This window comes from Dunckerocampus dactyliophorus, chromosome 18 (genome assembly GCF_027744805.1).
Source record: "Dunckerocampus dactyliophorus isolate RoL2022-P2 chromosome 18, RoL_Ddac_1.1, whole genome shotgun sequence".
Classification (NCBI taxonomy): Eukaryota; Metazoa; Chordata; class Actinopteri; order Syngnathiformes; family Syngnathidae; genus Dunckerocampus; species Dunckerocampus dactyliophorus.
In genome coordinates this window covers 10,628,473-10,647,897 of record NC_072836.1, presented here as the reverse complement: position 1 = coordinate 10,647,897, position 19,425 = coordinate 10,628,473, and the positions used below count along the sequence as shown (strand labels likewise).

General features: G+C 43.1%; 1 protein-coding gene across 6 annotated transcripts in view; it reads right to left on the bottom strand.

The window, feature by feature from the left end:
• tnrc6c1 (trinucleotide repeat containing adaptor 6C1) overlaps positions 1-19,425 on the bottom strand; it is a 56,040-nt gene that overhangs the window by 22,505 nt on the left and 14,110 nt on the right. For 3 of the 6 annotated variants that reach the window (XM_054758598.1, XM_054758599.1, XM_054758601.1), the window contains exon 4: positions 12,142-12,462. The exons of 1 other annotated variant lie outside the window; for it this stretch is intronic. In XM_054758598.1, the coding sequence (XP_054614573.1) occupies positions 12,142-12,462 (321 nt within the window). Of the gene's footprint in view, positions 1-26; positions 175-2,235; positions 5,341-12,141; positions 12,463-19,425 lie in introns of those variants that run through there. 2 more of the 6 variants (XM_054758602.1, XM_054758604.1) reach the window with 2 other exon arrangements.

Here is a 19,425-nt window from a genome sequence, read left to right as displayed (position 1 = left end):
GGACCTGCCCCGTTTCCATGAAATACCTGTGGAGAGGTGCCTCCCGACCATCCTGCAAAGAGCTAGGTTTTGTGCGACACAGCAACCATCCTTGTCTCAATATGTCTGCTTGGCTCACCAAGCTTCTGAGGCTCCTCTCTGAAACGCTGCCAAGAAGTTGCACAGCTCTTGCGAGGCATGAGACAACCCCCCTCTCCACCCCTCCCTTCCTTCCTCACCCCTTATGCTCCATCCCTCCCACCGATACTGATTTGGCTGAGTCTCGCCACCTCAATCTATTGCCTCCCCCCGCCGGCTTTATTTATATCATGCTCTATTCCTATCCTGACGACGGATACTCTCCCCTCTGTGGAAATGCAAGCCCTAAAAGAAGGCAGGCTGGGGGAGGGGATGTGAGTGCTGAAGTAATGTGGAGCAGCATTGTTGGTAGGTGGCGGATGGAGCGCTAACAACTACGCACTTATGCACTCAAACGGAATGAGGCAAAACAAAACAAAGTGGGGCTTTTGGGTCTTTTAATCTTTTACTAAATGCCACTAAATATTTAGCCAAGACCACTTCATGGGCAATGAGCATCTCTCCAACAAGAAAAAGCCAAAAGTAGCACAGCAGAGAGCAGGAGGAACCACACAAAAAGCCATCATGGTAACAAAATGTATCTATTCAGTCTTAATTAAGATCATTAGACAGTGCAGGCTACATAAGCAGGTGGTGGCAAGGTGATAGGAATCTGGTCCCAGTGCTGCTGAACCTGGACATCCTAAGTGTCAAGGGGTCACAACAGAAGATGACATGTTGGGAATTAATAGAAGCAATAGAGGGTGGGGGGTGGATGTGGTAGTGAGGAGGGGAGTGAGGCGGGATATGAGCAGTAAACTCCAATTTGTAGAAAACATAGTGCAAGGACTTTTTGTTATCACTAGTGAACGTACTGTGTGGACGTACACAGTACCAATTAAGAAAAGCTCAAATCAGTGAAGAGAAAGGTTTTGTTTTTGTGCAGCCCTCGTAGATAGTGCCTGTTTATAAGCATCAAATGTGAGAAAATCTAGCATATGTCCACCACTTCACAGACTTCCCAGTAAAAAAACAGGCATCGCTACACATCTTAAAACAAAGCCAGGAGCTCTGCCAACTACAGTATCAGTCTGTCGGCTCAAAATGTGGAAACTGTAAGTTTGATCATTGTGTTTTGTCTTCAGAGAGTAGGCTAAACGAGCATGGTGTTGCTGTCAAAATATGACTGTACAGTCATCCCTTGCCACTTTGGAATTGGATTGGAATTTTCTAGCTTCACTCTAATCATGGCTTTTCAAAAATATATTAATTAATAAATTATGACGTTTCGAGGTTGAATATGGCCTATTATTAGTCCAAATATTTGCATATTTAAGCAAATGTTACAGTATGTATTTTTTACATACATCATTTTCAGGCATAAAAATGGCTAAATGAACTAAACTGCAAATATAAGGCATTGTGAAAACAATGTTAAGTAATACATTATATGAATGGACATACAGTGGTGTGAAAAAATGTTTGCCCCCTTCCTGATTTCTTAGCTTTTTGGAAGGTTGTCACACTTAAATATTTCAGATCATCAAACACATTTAAGTGTTACTCAATGACAACACAACTGAACACAAAATGCAGTTTTTATAATGAAACTTTTTGTTAATAAGGAACAAAAAAATCCAAACCTACATGGCTCTGTGTGGGAAAGTGATTGCGCCCCCCAATTAAAACATAACTTAATTGAGATTAATTACCATCTATCAGCGATTTCTAATGCTTAGGGACACCAGCGAATCACAGTGAGACCATTATCCACAAATGGTGAGAAAACATGGAACAGTGGGGAACCTTCCCAGGAGTGGCCGGACAACCAAAATTACCCCAAGAGCGCAGCGACGACCCATCCAAGAGGTCACAAAAGACCCCACAACAACATTCAAAAGACTGCAGGCCTCAGTTGCCTCAGTTAGGGTCAGTGTTCATGACGCCAACAAAGGAAAGACACTGGGCAAAAACGGCCTGCATGGGAGAGTTCCAAGACGAAAACCACTGCTGAACAAAAAGAACATGTCTCAATTGTCTTAATTTTGCCAGAAAACATCTGAACATGATCCCAAGGCCTTTGGGAAAATACTCTGTGGTCTGATGAGACAAATTTTGAACTTTTTTTTTGCATCTGGCGTAAAAGTAACACCACATTTCAGAAAAAGAACATCATACCAACAGTAAAATATGGTGGTGGAATTGTGATGGTCTGGGGTTGTTTTGCTGCTTCAGGACCTGGAAGACTTGCTGCGATAAATGGAACCATGAATTCTGCTGTGTAGCAAACAATCCTGAAGGGGAATGTCCGTCCATCTGTTCATGACCACAAGCTGAAACCAACTTGGGTCCTGCAGCAGGGCAATGAACCAAAACACACCAGTAAGTCCACCTCTGAATGGCTGAAGAAAAACAAAATGAAGACTTTGGAGTGGCCTAGTCAAAGTCCTCACCTGAATGCTATTGATATGCTGTGGCATGACCTTAAAAAGGCGCTTCATTCCGGACAACCGTCCAATGCAGCTGAATTACAACAATTCTGCAAAGATGAGTGAGCCAAAATTCCTCCACAGCGCTGTAAGAGATTCATTGCAAGTTATCACAAACGCTTGATTGCAGTTGTTGCTGCTGAGGGTGGCCCAACCAGTTATTAGGTTTAGGGGGCAATCACTTTTTCCCCACACACGGCCATTTATATTTGGATTTTTTTACTCCCTTCATAATAAAAGGTTTCATTTAAAAACTGCATTTTGTGTTCAGTTGTGTTGTCATCGCAAAGGTAGGGTGGGTCCCGTGTCACCTACATCATAACCATCACTTTGTAGACATTAAGCCCCCTCCTGATTCGCTCTTGTGCTTCGGCAGCAAAAGAAAGTGGAGAACAGATGTCGTCAGCCACACACTTTTTAAAGCTTTTTAATATGTTGCCTTGACTTTGGCTGCATTGTCTTTTGCATGATCCTTTTAATTTCCATGAAGTGTATATACAGTATAATGAACGCTACATAGCTAATTTCACTGACATATTACTCAGTTTAGGTAGACAAATATTGAGGGATTATGTGTAATTATCTTTATTGCCATATTGATTTGTATTGTGAATTACTGAATGATATCAACTATTTTGATGACCTGTAAACTTTTAAACTGTGAATGTGAAAAAACGAATCGTTAGGATTTAGTATTGTAGTTGCAAAGTTTACCGGTTACCAACACAGCAACAACATTATTGTGGGACTTCTGAGACTTAAAATAACTGAAACACAGTTGTCTCAGCAAACCCCAATGAAGAGACAAAACTTTGGACCGAGATTTCCCTCACCCAGATGCAGGTCACCGGAGCCCCCCGGGGTGGGGCACGATGGCGAGCGTCTGGTGGCCGGGCCAGACCCATGGGGTCCGGCCCGGCACAGCACGGGTACACCCTCCCATGAGCTCACCACTCGTGGGAGGGGCAAAAGGGGACGGGTGCAGAGTGAGCTGGGTGGCGGCCGAAGGTGGAACCATGGTGGTCAGATCCTCGGTTGCAGAAGCTAGCTCTTGGCACGTAGAATGTCACCTCTCTGGTGGGGAAGGAGCCTGAGCCTGGTGCGTGAGGTGGAGAAGTTTCGGCTAGATATAGGCGGACTCACTTTAACGCACAGCAAGGGCTCTGTAACCAGTCCTCTTGAGAGGGGTTGGTCTTTATTCCACTCTGGTGATGCCAGCAGTGAGAGGCAATTCTTGGGCCTGTACGTTGGAGGTGAAGGGGGTAGTTTCCCTTCACCTTCGGCTGGGGCGACGGGTCCTGACTGTTGTTTGTGCTTATGCGCCAAACAGCAGTTCAGAATACCCACCCATTTTTGGAGTCCTTAGAGGGAGTACTGTAAAGCAATCGAGAGATTCCCTTGTTCTGCTGAGGGACTTCAACGCTCACGTTGGCAGTAACAATGAGACCTGGAGAGGTGTGATTGGGGTGAACGGCCTCCCTGATCTGAACCCAAGCTGTGTTTTGTTATTAGACTTCTGTGGTCGTCACAGATTGTCTACAACAAAGACCATGTTCAAGCATAAGGGTGTTCATATGTGCACCTGGCACCAGGACTCCCTGGGCCGCAGTTCCATGATCAACTTTGTGGTTGTGTCATCAGACTTGCGGCCAAATGTTTGGGACACTCAGGTGAAGAGAGGGGGGGGGGAGCTGTCAACCGATCACAAAGAGATTCTGGACCACCATCCATTGTCTCAGGAAGGGGAAGCAGTGCATGGTCAACACCGTGTAAGATGGTGTGCTGCTGACCTCGACTAGAGATGTTGTGGACCGGTGGAAGGAATACTTCGAAGACCTCATCCATCTGGGAGTGGATGAGATCCACCCGGAGTTCCTTAAGGCCTGGATGTCTTCGTTGACACGACTCTGTAGCGTCACATGGACATCAGGGGCGATGCCTCTGGATTGGCAGACCGGGGTGGTGGTCCACCTTTTTAAGAAGGGGGACCGCAGGGTGTGTTCCAATTATCGTGGGATCACACTTCTCAGCCTTCCTGGTAAGGTTTATTCAGGGGTTCTGGAGAAGAGGATCCACCGGATAGTTGAATCTCGGATTCAAGAGGAGCAGTGTGGTTTTCGTCCTGGTCGTGGAACTGTGGACCAGCTCTACACTCTTGGCAGGGTCCTTGCGGGTGTCTGGGAGTTTGCTCAAACACTCTACATGTGTTTTGTGGACTTGGAGAAGGCATTCGACCGAGTTCCTCGAGGAATTCTGTGGGGAGCACTCGGGGAATATGGGATACCGGACCACCTAATTCAGGCAGTTCGTTCCCTGTATGACCGGTGACTGGAGTTTGGTTCGCATTGCCGGCAACAAGTCGAACCCGTTTCCAGTGAGGGTTGGACTCCGCCAGGGCTGCCCTTGGTCACCGATTCTGTTCATCACTTTTATGGACAGAATTTCTAGGCGCAGCCAGGGTGTTTGGTGGCTACAGGATTGGGTCTCTGCTTTTTGCAGATGATGTGGTCCTGCTGGCTTCATCGAGCCGTGACCTTCAACTTTCACTGGATCGGTTAGCAGCTGAGTGTGAAGCGGCTGGGATGGGAATCCGCACCTCCAAGTCCGACTCCATGATTATCCCTCGGAAAAGGAAGACTGCCATTTCCGGGTCGAGAATGAGATCCTGCCCCAAGTGGAGGAGTTTAAGTACCTTGGCGTCTGTGATGCGGACTCTGCATCGGTCCGTTGTGGTGAAGAGGGAGCTGAGCCAAAAGGCAAAGCTCTCAATTTACCTGTCGATCTACATTCCTACCCTCACCTATAGTCATAAGCTTTGGGTAGTGACCCAAAGGACACAAGCAGGTACAAGCGGCCAAAATGAGTTTTCTCCGTAGGGTGGCTGGGCTCTTCCTTAGAGATAAGGTGAGAAGCATCTGAGATAAGCTCTGAGTAGAACCGCTGCTCCTCCGCATTGAGAGGAGCCAGATGAGGTGGCTTGGGCATCTGATCAGGATGCCTCCCGGACGCCTCCCAGGGTAGTAGGCCTCGGGGAAGACCCAGGACACGTTGGAAAGGGATCCGCTGGGAGGAGCTGGACGAAGTAGCTGGGGAGAGGAAAGTCTGCGCTTCCCTGCTTAGGCTGCTGCCCCCGCGACCCAACCTCGGATAAGCGAAAGAAGAAGATGGATGGATGGATGAATGAAACACAGTATAATAAAGGACCTTAAACATTATAATTTTTCCACCTAAAAGAATGGACTGTAGGGCTTGGTGGTCAAGACACATCAATAGAAACAAAAGGAGATGGCAGAAAGAGAGATGCTTGTTGAGTGATGGACAGAGGACATAATCAAGCAGGGATGTGTGGGGGGGCCTCAGCTGGACTGATGCAGGCTTAATGAAGTCCCCCAGGGGCAACAGAGACCTTCAGGGCTGACAATGCACGCTGCCAACCAGATGAACAACCCTTCTGACAAATACAAAAATATCCCCAAAAATTGTGCTTGCTCAGCAGCGTCGTAGTTTTCATTAAGTGTAAAAGGAAATCCCCAATAATTCAAGCAAGACCAAACAATGGACAAAAATTAAAAAGCTGACATATAAAAAATTATAACAGATCTGCCAACATTGAAGACATTGTTACTCCACCCTCCCCTGGGGGCTATTTTGATATTGATTTTGTAAAAAGGCTAAACAAATTATAAAGACAAAGCTTTGTGTTATTAATAGTATTAACATTTCAGCTTTTTCTTGTTACAATCCGTGATGTGCAGTCAGGGCCAGCAAAGCCATCTCTGCTGACCTAAACACTACCAGAAGCACTGAAATACATTTACATCTTAAATTCTAGAATTTGTTCCCTTAAAAATTTTATTAATTTATTCCCAACAGTCTATTATCTTCATTTCGTAAGTGTTTCTCTTGGCTGCACTGCTTCCAGTCGTGTATGTAGATTTTTTTGTCCAATCAGATTTCAGCTTCTATGTGTTGTCATATCAATCTAATCTGCCCAGGGCCTTCAGAATAAGGAGTGCTGGCTGCTGTCACATACACACTATTAGCAACGGGGCTGCTTTTTAACCAATCAGTTTTCAGATTCACCTCACAGAGCCAGCTAGCTAGCACGCAGGGACGTCTGCATTTTTCCGTCTTCCGATTGGCTGATTAGAGAAAAATTGATTTGGTCCATCAGTTTTAAATTTTTCAGGTTCTGAACTGAAAGACGCACTCGTGGATGGGGACCAGCAAAGGTTACTAATGCTTAGTAACTAGCAGAAATGAAAGTCAGGCTTATTGGCGACAGTGTACTGTATTCGAAAACTGTACACCGGAGCGAGCCAGTGTACCATACGGTGGTGCCCCAACACGGGAGCATAATCTAGGTGTCACAGACTGAAACCAGCGAAATGCAAAGTGTGTAACTGGAGAGCAGCGAAGTGTTTTCAAAAGCCAAAATGCGTGCCATGTACAAAAAATAGGTACATGTTGACAGGGGTGGATTTAACAGTTTGACGGCACAGGCGTAAGTATAATTTGTATACATTGTATGTATTCTTTACTTGCGTATCTTGCTTGCTGCTGTGACAAGTGAATTTCCCAGCTGTGGGATTAATAAAGTACAATACAATACAATATCCAAAATTTTATTAACCAAAACATCAATGGCTAAATGACTAAATTAACCCCTACAGTTTGATTTTAAAAGACTGTCAGAGGCTAGAGGCTTGCATTTTCTAAAGTTCACATGCATGTTGTCATGTTTTCCACATAGCCTCTCCTCCTCCCCTGAAAGGATAAACCAGGTCAAGGGCTTTCTCCAAACATGCCAGTCTTTAAATAACTCACTCTCACACGCCTCCCTGCCATGAAAGAGCCTTGGGATATGGCAAGCGAGCCAAAACGAACGGCAACACAGCGAGACCGCTAAAATACTGGGAAATGCTGACAGACATACATGTAGTGTGGACTAATCCCGCCTGCCTCGGGCTAGCTACCATACATGCAGGCTGTGATGTTAGCAGCAACGGAGGCGGAGGTGCATGAACGCCTATGGCGCAGAAAATGTGATAGAAAGAAATAAAACACTGGAGATTTGTGCTCAGAGGAGAGTTGATGTTTAATCACATCACAAGACCTCTAAAAGGGAATCCCCAACGCACTTTTTTTGTGTCATCAGCAGAGCACATCCAGTCTATCCTGCACACACACGCTTTCTATTTTTGTTGTTGCCAGCAAAAGCCCATTATTCACTTTTAACTAGCAAAGCAGGGAAATATGCTCTTGTACATGGCACACACAATAAGGACTGTAGCTGACATACATGCACATGTGGACAATACCAGCCTGATAATCATCATAAGATAATCAGCCTGAATTTTCAAAAGAGCCAGCATGTGACTGCACAACAAAATATGAGGCAAGGTAAGAGTTGGATGGGAGGGAGATGATCAAATGGGAGTGAATGAATTGAAGAAATAAAAAGCAGGGACAGGCCTTCTGTCGGCAGACAATGCCGCTGCTGTTGTAAGAATAGAGTAATGGAAAGCATATTACCTGTGACATTACTGCTCTCCACAAAACAAGCTTGCTTTTACAGAGACATGATCCACTGGAAAGGTACAAGGGGAAATCTAAAGGGCAACACGCTTATTCTAGAAACATTGATAAAGCCACGTGTATGCACGTAATGGCTGATAAAGCTGAATTTAAATGACATTTCTGGCACCCCTTATGGGTTGTGGTCAGTATGCTGTGGAAGACATGCTGGCATACATGTAATACAAAGCTCATTACACAAATGATTAATGACGTATGAACCATTGGTTACTGAGTCCCGCCTGTTCCCCTGCAAAGACGTTTTGCCATATTTTTCATCCAATCTTGCTAAAATGGGGCTCATCAGTCCCTTAACAGTGTGTACCGAATTTGGTGGTGATTCGGCTAAACACCCTATAGCGGGGGTGGCGAACCCGCGGCTCTTTTGCCCGTTTTCATGCAGCTCTCCTGAGGACATGAAAGCATATCAAAGTTTAGTTCATTACGGTATTTGCGTGCACGCTTTGCTTGAGTTTATTACGGTATTTTCGCTGGCATGCACATTGAATAAAAATAGCTCTAAGTTTCCAGGTCGGATTGCGATCTTCCGAGAAAATAATTTGTCAAATTTGCTCTCAAAACGGCAAGGAAAAAATTCAGTTCAACAAAAATATGTGGTTGAACACAGGACGTGTTTACCAGAGTGGGAGAGCTCATATTTTTTTGTTCAGCACAACGGCAAGCCACTATGCCTTTTGTGTCAGGCGTCTCTATTGCATTTCAAAGCTTCAAATCTTCACACTCACTCCACGCCAACATTGACCTGGAATTCCCGAAAGTGACTGAACCTGGCAGGCACATAAATGTGGCTGAGCGAAGGTATGTGTGTGAGGAGGGAATCATGTTCATGTGTATGATGTGGCTCTTTGCAGTAACACAGGAAAAAAATGTGACGCTTGATTGCTGACTGGTTGGCCACCCCTGCCCTATAGTAACAGTAGGTGTTTTGTAGAACGCATTGAAATGTGTGAGAAATTTCAAGTCAATCTATCTTATGGCCTCTAATGACAACACCACCATGTGGTGTATTTGTCAGAAAAATAATTGCACTGGCAACACAGTAGGGGGGCATGCTTATTAAAGTTTTTTCTTCTTTTGAGACCAGTGGTTCCCAAACCTTTTACAGTGGTGTACCCCTTTAGACCCACACAAACATACACTTTTTTAAATCTTAATTAACTTGAAATATTATTATAATTTTATAGTAATTCCGGGTCAAAAATGTGTATTTTGCACTTGGAATTGTGACCGTTAGGCAGTAATTGTTTTTCATTTTTATTTACGTGCCCCCTATTACAATTGGTGTACCCCTGGGGGTACCCGTACCTCTCTTTGGCCACCTTGGTGCAAATGCAGTATTTAAAGAAGTTATGGCCTCTGCTAGCTATAATAGATGCAATAGACCTCAATTAATCGCAGGTGCAACGTCTACTTAAAGAAGCGGAACACCCCAAAATAGAGGCATCTTTCCATTTAGGGGGAAAAAAAAACAGTTGACAATAGCTGCCTGTAATTAACTTTATAGGGACTGACTCCCCATATGCTGAGCAGACATGGCATCTGTAAAGCTGAAGGCGAAAGTTTAAAAAGAGATGTTGCATGCAGCTCTGAACTTTTAAACATGGAAGCCGACGCTCGACCCCTGACCAATTGCAACAGAGTAGGCGTGGTTGGGGAGGAGGCTGCCGAATCTGAACATGTTGGCCAAGAGGAGAAGTAAGTACATTTACCCTGTACACAACTTGAGATTTATGAAGTATTTTCTTACTTAATATACTTACAATATTGCCCCACAGAATCCAATATCATTTTAAAAGCCCCTGAAATCAGCAAGATATGGCTCCTTTAAAAAGAATTAGGTATTGGGGAAAAATATAGACCATATCCCTAATGAAAACCCGGTACTGTCTGCAGTTGAGTAAATAAACAACGTATATAAGCAAATACTGTCAACTTGCTTATGGGCAATCCAGTCCAACAAGCTAGGGAGTTTCAGTGTCACAAGCAGCCAATGCATATGCTGCATTCTGGGACAAATTACACAGAGTAAACAGAAAAACATGCATGAAAGATGAGGACAACAGAGAACAGGACCAGGCGCTGGATTGAGGTTCCTTCACCCGGTTAGTATATGCAGAATACTGTAAACACTCAGATGGTTTGTCGTGGCACATTTTGATTTTTCCCCTCTTGATGAAAAATAGGACACCAGGATGCATTCAAAGCTTAATCATTCGAGTGAATGCTGCACCAAAGGAATGGGAACTCAACTAGTGGAAACACTTGAAGAAGGAAGTTACAGTATAATAAATACAAATTCAATACTGGCTCCGCCTCCTCTCCATGTCCTCATGCAACCAGCCACTTCACTGACAGAGAGTCAGTCAACACGGCGAGTGAAAGGAGAACCGGAGACTTGCTGAAGAGGGGAGGAGAGAAGCAGGCGCTTTTACCGTAAGCCATGAGTCACTCCAGCCCACAGCACTGGACCTCTGCCACGCTCGCTCCTTCCACCGATCTTTCTATTCCTTCGCCTTTCTAGTGATGCCAAGCCCGGCCCCACTGGGGTGTCCAGCCAACTAGCTAGCTCCGTATTGCTTCTCCTCCTCCCCAAAAAACAGGAAATAGTCAGCAAAGTGTAGGAGGAGGACAATGAAAAGGAGGAGGAGGAGGAGGGAATAGAAAGATGTGGGATAGACGTCTCATTGCCATGGAGATAGCGCTGTGTTCACTTCATCGTCTTTTAAAGAGGAGATGATACTTCTGAGCCGCCAGAAAATGCCTGAGAATAGGCTTCACTGGGTGACTCCGGAAGGAAAAATACACAAACACATACTGTTATGCCAGCTGTGTTTACACTCCATTTTCTTCCTCTGGATTCCTCGATTCCCATTTCTAATTCCCAGCCAGACAGAGTAAAAATAAACAGCAGTCGGACACACAGGTGACTACACACTCTTCTACACATCAGTGTTCACAGCTATAAAAAAAAAAAAAAAAAAAAAAAAAAATAGTACATAGATGTTATTGTTTTCAACTGGATATATTCTCGTTGCCAATAAATTCCTGGGCACATCGGATATATGGACAGAGTTATGGAACATGGTGCTAAGCGGTCCTCTTGTTGCAGTTGCTACAGCTTCCAACTCTTCTTGGAAGTGTTTGTATGATTTTGGACCTTAACGGACCTTACTTAAAGGACATAAAAGACATAAAATGAGTCATTTAAGACCTAAATAAGACATAATATAGACTCACACATGTTAGCATTGGGGGAGTCACACCGAGTACTTCCTGCAGGGGGTACTGTCATCAATGTAACATTACTGACACCTAGTGACCAGTGTATTATACTACATATCAAAAACATGCAATTGTATGAGTCTCCTGAATGCCTTATATTTGTATTTTACTTTATTTAGCCAGTAATTTGCTTGAAATTCTCAATTTAGGTCAAAAATACATAAAATTTCCTTAAAATATGCATAATAAATAAATACAAGTTGGCTGTTGCCAACTATGAAACAGTGTTTGTTTATTAGTTAACATATTTTGAAATACCGTCATCGAGTGCAGCCGCAAAATTACTACAGCCGGGGTCTCCTCTACTCCGATATTTTCTGCTAACCCCAGTCTCTGTGTATTTACTCACTGTAGGGAGTAAAAATGGATTAATTGTGCCATTAGCAGGTTTGCAAAAGAAGCTTTTCTTTATTTTTCTCAAGCTGCCATGCCATCCTTCCAGGATAGGATCGCTTCACACATTGTAAATGAATAATAAAGTAAACAGTAAGTTACAACCCACAAACACAGTAAAGGGTCAGGCAAAACATTGCCGCTAATAATCTAGTATAAAAAGCTGTTTAGTTTTCATGTGTTTGTGTCTAGGTGGACTACACCTTAAAAACACCTTAGAGTTGTGTCCCAAGACTTCTGCCCATATAGGTTTCCGATGCACAACGACTTATAGCTTGCCTTTAACAGCATCTGAATGCCCAAAATGATCATGTAAGCTGACCTGTAGACAGGTTGGTTGAGCAGGGAGCAGGATGTATGGCTACTGCTGCTGCAGGCTCGGTGATGACGAGAGGCAGGGTCCCCGGGGGTAGTGGCTGGCCCCTCTTCAGCAGCTGCTTGTGCTCCTGCTGGCGGAAGCGCGGGGGCACCTCTCTGCTGGCCTGGTGGCGCTGCTGAAGCGGGGTCTGTGGGGTGGTCTGAGGCTGGCCTCCGCAGGGGGCACGCTTGCCATCGCCACTGCTTGGGGGTACTGGCGGTGGGGTGACACTGGGGTTGGCGGGGGGGAGAGAAGGGACGGGGTCGAGCTTGGCAGAGTCTGGCACTGTGGGAGCAAAAATTTACTTTTTAATGATGTTTACATAGTAATGTGTGTACCTACAGCCTGTTCATGAGTACCAAACATGAGAAAAAGCAATCATCTCCCTCACTTGATTGATCCACTTTTGAGAGACGAGTCGCTTTAGAAGTTCATGAAGGAAAAACGTCCTTCCTCATGGACATGATACCTGTCTCTGATACTGCCCCTGCCCATCAGATGCGGCAAGTTCAATCGTTCTGTTTTTCTTCAGCGAATAGGCTAACCTAGCACAAAGTTGCTTTTAAAACGTGACTGTAACCTTAGCACAGCTCACACGGGTATGCTGGTGTTGCTAACGTTTGTGTCCTCCTGTCCCGCTCCTTCTTGTTATATTGTTGTATGTGTTATATGGCTTCTACTACATTGTACAAGTTCAAAAGTGTATACAATCGGTTTGAACATCGCTCCCTCGCTCTATCATGGTTTTTCAAAAATGTATGAATTCATAAATGATCGCCGTTTCATGGTTGACTATGGCCTTTTATTAGTCAAAAATATCAACTTATATGCAGTATTCTGATCACTACTCGGCGCTAGTAATGTTAAATTGATGAGACACTACCTGCATTAAGTCAACCATGGATAAAGAGTCCGACATGACAGTGAAAAAAAGTTCTCCTCCCATTCCATTTGGCAGTGGTACATTTTTGGCTTCTTACTTACCCACTCAGTTTGAAAACTATTCTTAAGCTTTGAATAAATAAATGGAAGGCTAACTAGTTAGCTCGATAGCTTGCTATGCTAAAAGCGGCGGCAGTCTCTTTTGTCACTTCAGAGATCCCGTAGCCTGTTGCATAAGTGGTGCGTAACGTGGCGCAAACAAAGCTAGCAGTATCGTCAGAGCGTACGTCTATGTGTGGCACACTAATGTTATATTGCCTGTCCTGTATCTCAAGCAAGTGACTAACGTCATAGTGAGGATGGATGATAGGCTGATGTTTCTTTCTGTTAATGCCATGCGATCGACCCACATTACGTTCCAGATACTACAACAACAAGGAACTTTCCCAATGCCAACGATGAGTTATTTTGTGTTATTATATGTCTACTGACAATAGGGATGTTATTTAATGTCTACAGGGCTCTAATAATGTTAAAAACCATTATTAGAAAGTCATAAACCGGTTTTCTATGCTCGACGTATGAAAATATTTTACTTGTTAATAGTGAATCCTATTTTGCGGAAATTCACCTATTGTGGTCAGGGCTGGAACCAGTTAACCGCGATAAACGAGGGACAAGTAGATAGAAAGATAAAGTGGATAGAGTGAACACAATATGGCTTCTTTGAGCCACACACTCACAGACGACAAGTGTTGACAAACACAACTCATTAGCATTAAAAAGCTACACAAAACGGAGTGCTCCCAGTAGAGATTGTTAAAAGCACTTCTAAACTGTGACATCAAGGCTAGATTTTGGCTAACATACTTACAATACACTATTGCGGGACCTCAGAGACTTGTTGAAAAATACTATAAAATGGATCTTTAAGGGAATGCAGGGGCTTTACACATGGTTGGTGAACACCACACTTAACTAGAAAATTGATGTTGAAATCCAAATAGTACAACTTTTGGAATGACTTTGGAGGTTCCACTGCCGTAAAGTGTCAAATCCCAAGTGTGCAAATACAAGGTCAAAGGGTCACCCTTAGGTCAAACAGGATTATCCGCTCACGGGTGACAAAGCGACTGCTGGGTCAGATGCATTACTGGCATAGAGCACAGCAGATAATCGCCTCTGAACGTATGATTACATAATAAGGACGCTGCTAAACAAGAATGTAAACAGGATGTAACGAATATGCTTATAGCCTCCATATACTGTACTCTTTGTAGCGATAAAATAAACAGTGAAACTAAAATAAACACTTTTTGAAACAAGCTTGCTGCCATTGGCTAAGCTTTCAAGTGTATGCAGCGAAGCAATGAATAACTCGCACACACACAAGGCCAGCCCCAACACACAAACACGCGCACGCACACACATACACACACATACAAACAAAGCGTTATGTAACGCTGAGGCCCACACTGAGGGGAGGACAGGATGCCGTCGTGGAGCCTATACAGCCACTCACTTGTTAATACAATCGGACACGTTTGCTCACATACGCCATCTTGCGTTTTTTTGACATGTGCGTTTTTGGAGCATACATTTCTTCCCCCCTCTCTTGCAGTGGGCTACAACCTCTGACTGATCCGGTTTCACCTGCATCTGTCTGCTCACAGGATCAGAGGCTGAAGCATCTGTTCCTCATTCGCTGTTATTATCTGTGCCTCATCCCAGACGACCTCCCCGCACCCCCTGTCTGTTTAGAAACTCTTGTCACTATTATTGGAGTCGTACAGGAGGCGAGACGAGCCACTGACTTTAAGAGGTGATTCCTTGCAAAAAAAAAAAAAAATGCTGTGGTTACGCCACATTGTTTAATAATAACAGATATGGAGGTGATTTTATACCGTGGGGACTCTGGATGTGTGACGTCGATTCTTCTAGAAGCACTGGGGGAAGGGAGGAGGAAAAAAAGTGGGGCTGGCTGCTGTGTTAGCCAATCAGAGAGGAGAGATAAAAAATGAGAAGAGAGGGTGGGAGAAAGACAGAAGCAAGGGAACGAGGTATGTGCGTATGCGTCTGTTTTTTAAGACTCCACCCCCTCGCAAGAGCCACTGTGAGCTCGGGTCTCACTGCCGGAAACCAGCTTAGGTCGACAATCCTCTTACAATTAGAACACTACTTGACTCTACAGTATGCCACGCTGCTGTAGACTCTTGTTGCAAGGAAAGCAAATGAGCCCGCCAAAGTAAATACAGTAGAAACAAACTGAATGCTAAAATAAAATCCCTGCAGCGAATTGAGCTTGATTATTAAGCCACTGCTTTGTAGCAAGAGAGCAAAAAGAGACCTTCTCAGACAGCCTATTTGCAAAAACACACCGTCCTCAGCTGTGCGGGCGCACAGGAGAATTCCCGCCTCATCAAAAATGCACATCAAACAGCGGCCTGAGGGGCGACGACGTGCATTTCCCACTTTAAAAAGGAATCTGAATATTTCTGATTGAAAAGATGATCGCAAGCATGGCTGGGTGTTGGGGGGTATGTCTGGGGAGATATCACAGAGCTGAAAATGGGTAGAGGAGCAGGCAGAGCATTTACGGTGCTCCCTCTCGGGTGGAAGCAGACAAATGCGACCTTCGAGATAAAAGCTCCATCTGTGTGAGCTTTAGCGCGTGGAGGTGCAAAAATAACACGAAATCATGACTCACGGGGGAAGCGACATGAAAATTTTGTCTGTCTAATAATAATAACAATAATGAGGTCATTTAAGACTGATGCTAAGTCTTGGCTACTTGTACAACAATTCTAACAGCTTATCTTTCATCACCAGTTACAATACAATATGTCACCAAAATGAAACCACCCCTCACATTTCAACAACCATTTTATTATATCCTCTCAAGAGACAATACTATAGATATGGTTCCTATGGATTTCAATATTCCATGCTTTTTTTAGACGAACCACTAACTGTGTTTGGTTCATGTTGATTTGGCACAGGGTCCAACCAATTAGTTGAGCAATTGAAACAACAACCTTCAGATTAAATGATAAAAAAAAATAATCATTGTAGTATAGTATCATGTAGCTAAATGATGGGATTAACTGCTAGTTTTCATTATTCTGACTACGTATGCCATTATGTCACCATATCATTTCTAGGAAATTATAACTAGGTAATGTAGCTCATACAAAAGGTTTGAGGAAGAAAAGAGCAGAGGGTTGACTATTCAACTTGTCAATCTTCCCAAATGTTTTTTGGGATGCGTTAGTTGGCATAGGAAGTGCCTTGGAAAAACAGACAAACAAATCTGTCTGTTTCTTCGTCTTTTAAGTTATTCATAATTTGATCTTTTAACAAACAGAACAATGGTAACAGTCTTGGAAACAAATATTTTTCCATACTTGGGTTTCCATTTTTTTTTCTTCAATTCAAGTTTCCCCTCATTGAACTGCAGCTTCCCAGTGCTGACAGTACTCATGCATGCAACCACCACCATATTTGACAGTCACAATTATCTTGGTATTCACTTATGTTGCCAGCTATTTATACACTAATAAATAAATAAATAAATAAATAAATAAAAGGCAAATAAAGTAAAGAAACAAAAAATTTTCGAAAAGTACATATAATGCCATTTTTTTCATATAATGCCATTTTGCTTTGTTTCTTTATAATGCCATTGTTTTTCGTTTCTTTTTCAGTTGCTGCCATGAATTGGACTGGTGAGCACCGCGCTTTCATTGTGGAAACGTTTATCAAAACAAACGAATCTGTAACTGCAACACGAGCGTTTCGTTTGCACTTCAATCTTGGTAGACATGATCCCAAACCAGCTGGAAACACCATCTTTTTATGGGTTACCAACTTCAGAGCTACTGGATCTGCATTGAGTGTGTGGACAATAATGGATCCCATTTGACTGATTTCATTTTTAAAACATAATGAAACAGAATGGCATTATATGTACTTTTCAAAAATAAAAACACTTTCTTGTTTCTTTACTTTATTTGCCTTTTATTTAACCTAAAAATGTGTCAGATCATTTTGCCTGACCCTGTATAAGTGAATAAGTGTCAACTTTAGTGATGACACTATCATGGGATGTGTGGACTATCTTCAGGACGCCACGTCTCTTTTGGTGCCCATGAACTTCGAAATGAGAGCATGCATGTCTTACACGTGAGACGATTAGTAAGATTAATTAGAAGAGAATAAATACAGACAGACACTTTAGTTAAGCGTGAACACTGTCTCTATGCATCACATTTAACACAGGCAAAAATGCTATTTAGAAGCACTTAATAGACTGACAGTGCAGTGTGGGAAAACACAAGGCCAGGGGCATTCATCATGTAGCATCTACAGCCATGAATGGTGCATCACTTAGTGTCATCTCGTGTGTTAAACTCTGCAAACACTATGGAAATTCCAATAAACCATAATTTGTAAAAACAAACAAACAAACAAACCAACAAGAAAAACTTTACACTGAAACTCCTTGTTGAATCTAATCCACTACCAAAGGTACTCTTCATCACTATGTACAACCAGTTATGGCCCTGTCAAGTCCAACTACGTGTCCCCAACATGTTAAAGGTGGTGATGATGCCAAGAGGCAATCCCACCTCTGACCGCACTGCAATTTATGACTCTACAACACAAAGTGCTGGCTGTAATTAAGCCAACATAGAACGGGAAATTAATGTGTCAGGAAATGACCACCGCGACACAACTTTTTAATAATGTTATCTTTTATTGCACTGTAAATGTGAGCCCAGACATGCATGCACTTCACGCATCATCTCAGAGGATAATGCATAGTGTGAATAGAGACACAATAACTCATTAACCCCTAGTTTATTGATCGCATGACATTGGTTAGTCATTTCTCGGGCACTTCCTGCCCTTAAGCCATTGGCCCTTTAAACTCATGACGTTGAGAGTTGGTCAGTATAGTGAAATGCCTGAACATGACAGTTCAGGGATGTCAGAAACCAGCCTGTCTTCTTCACAGTATAATAAAAGGCAGCTTTTACTTTGAACATTCACTTTAGTACTTATGATTAATCTTCTGAGGACCCTGTCATCAAGCATAGACACCGGTTTGGGAGAAGGCTAACTACTAGCTAGCAACTGGTAACAGCTGTTCTCTAGGTTTTAAACAGAAGGTTATATGACCTACTTCAGAGTATGGATGCATAGAGCCTTTACGAAACCCCGTTGTTGACTGAATGAGTTAAAAATAAACTAAATATACAATTTGGACCAGAATATAGGACAATATTTTTTCCCCTCATAAAAAGTCTAAAAAAGATCTTGTTATATTCAGTGTCCAGAGATGTATACATGCAAACTGGTGCCAAATGACTACCCCCCCAAGTTTTTCTTCCCGTTACTCACTCACATACCAGTGACCTGCAGAGATCCATCTGCGACGGAGGCCCAAAATGTAATGCTAATTATTAAAAGGTATCACAAGAGCTTGTGTCACAAGATCTCGCAAGATTAAAATGTGACAAGATATCATGTTCAGAAAAAAATCTGTCTTGTGGGCACTGGGCCTGGGACGATAATAAATAAATTAATCACACAATGAATGAAAATGAACTCGATAATTTTGCTGGTTTGAATATAACACCATGTGCATGTGTGTCTGAAGAGAGTTCACTCTTTGCACTGGTTTCAGCACCTTGGTGCTGTTGTCCATAGAACAACGGCATGAACGGAGTGAGACCTTTTGTCAGTCTCTTTGTCTCGATGGGTGGAGGCAGGGCTGGTAGCATACACACCGAGTGCAGATGAGTGTAACGTAGTTTACACTCATCTGCACTCGGTGTTTACAATTGTATTAATAGATTGCAACATATTGTCATATATTTTTTCATTGCACTTCTTAAAGTTAAATCTCGTCTCGTAGGCCCAATCTCGTGTATCGTCTCGTGAACTGAGTGTTTTGTGACACCCCGACTAATTATTTGTGTTGTGTTGTACAAAACACAATATACTGTATTGTATCTTATTAAAATGACCACTGACGCTGTGAACATGAGGGAAGACTACCAACACCACACTTCCGGCCTTCATATTAAAAGCGCTGGCTGTGCATTTCCTCGTCTGACTGCACTGAACAAAAGCCACAGAAAAGTTGCTTCCGACAACATCAAATTAAACACAGAAAATGAACACAGGCACATCACTGGTACGAGACTGGGGTTTGTTTTCCAGAGAGCATGAATTAACTTGGACATCGAAAAAATACGAACACTAGCACTCAAAACACACATAATAACATCATCAAACCTCACATTTATGTATTCAAACCCAGTAGCAGCATGTCGATGAGGTGAAAGAAAAACAGGAAAA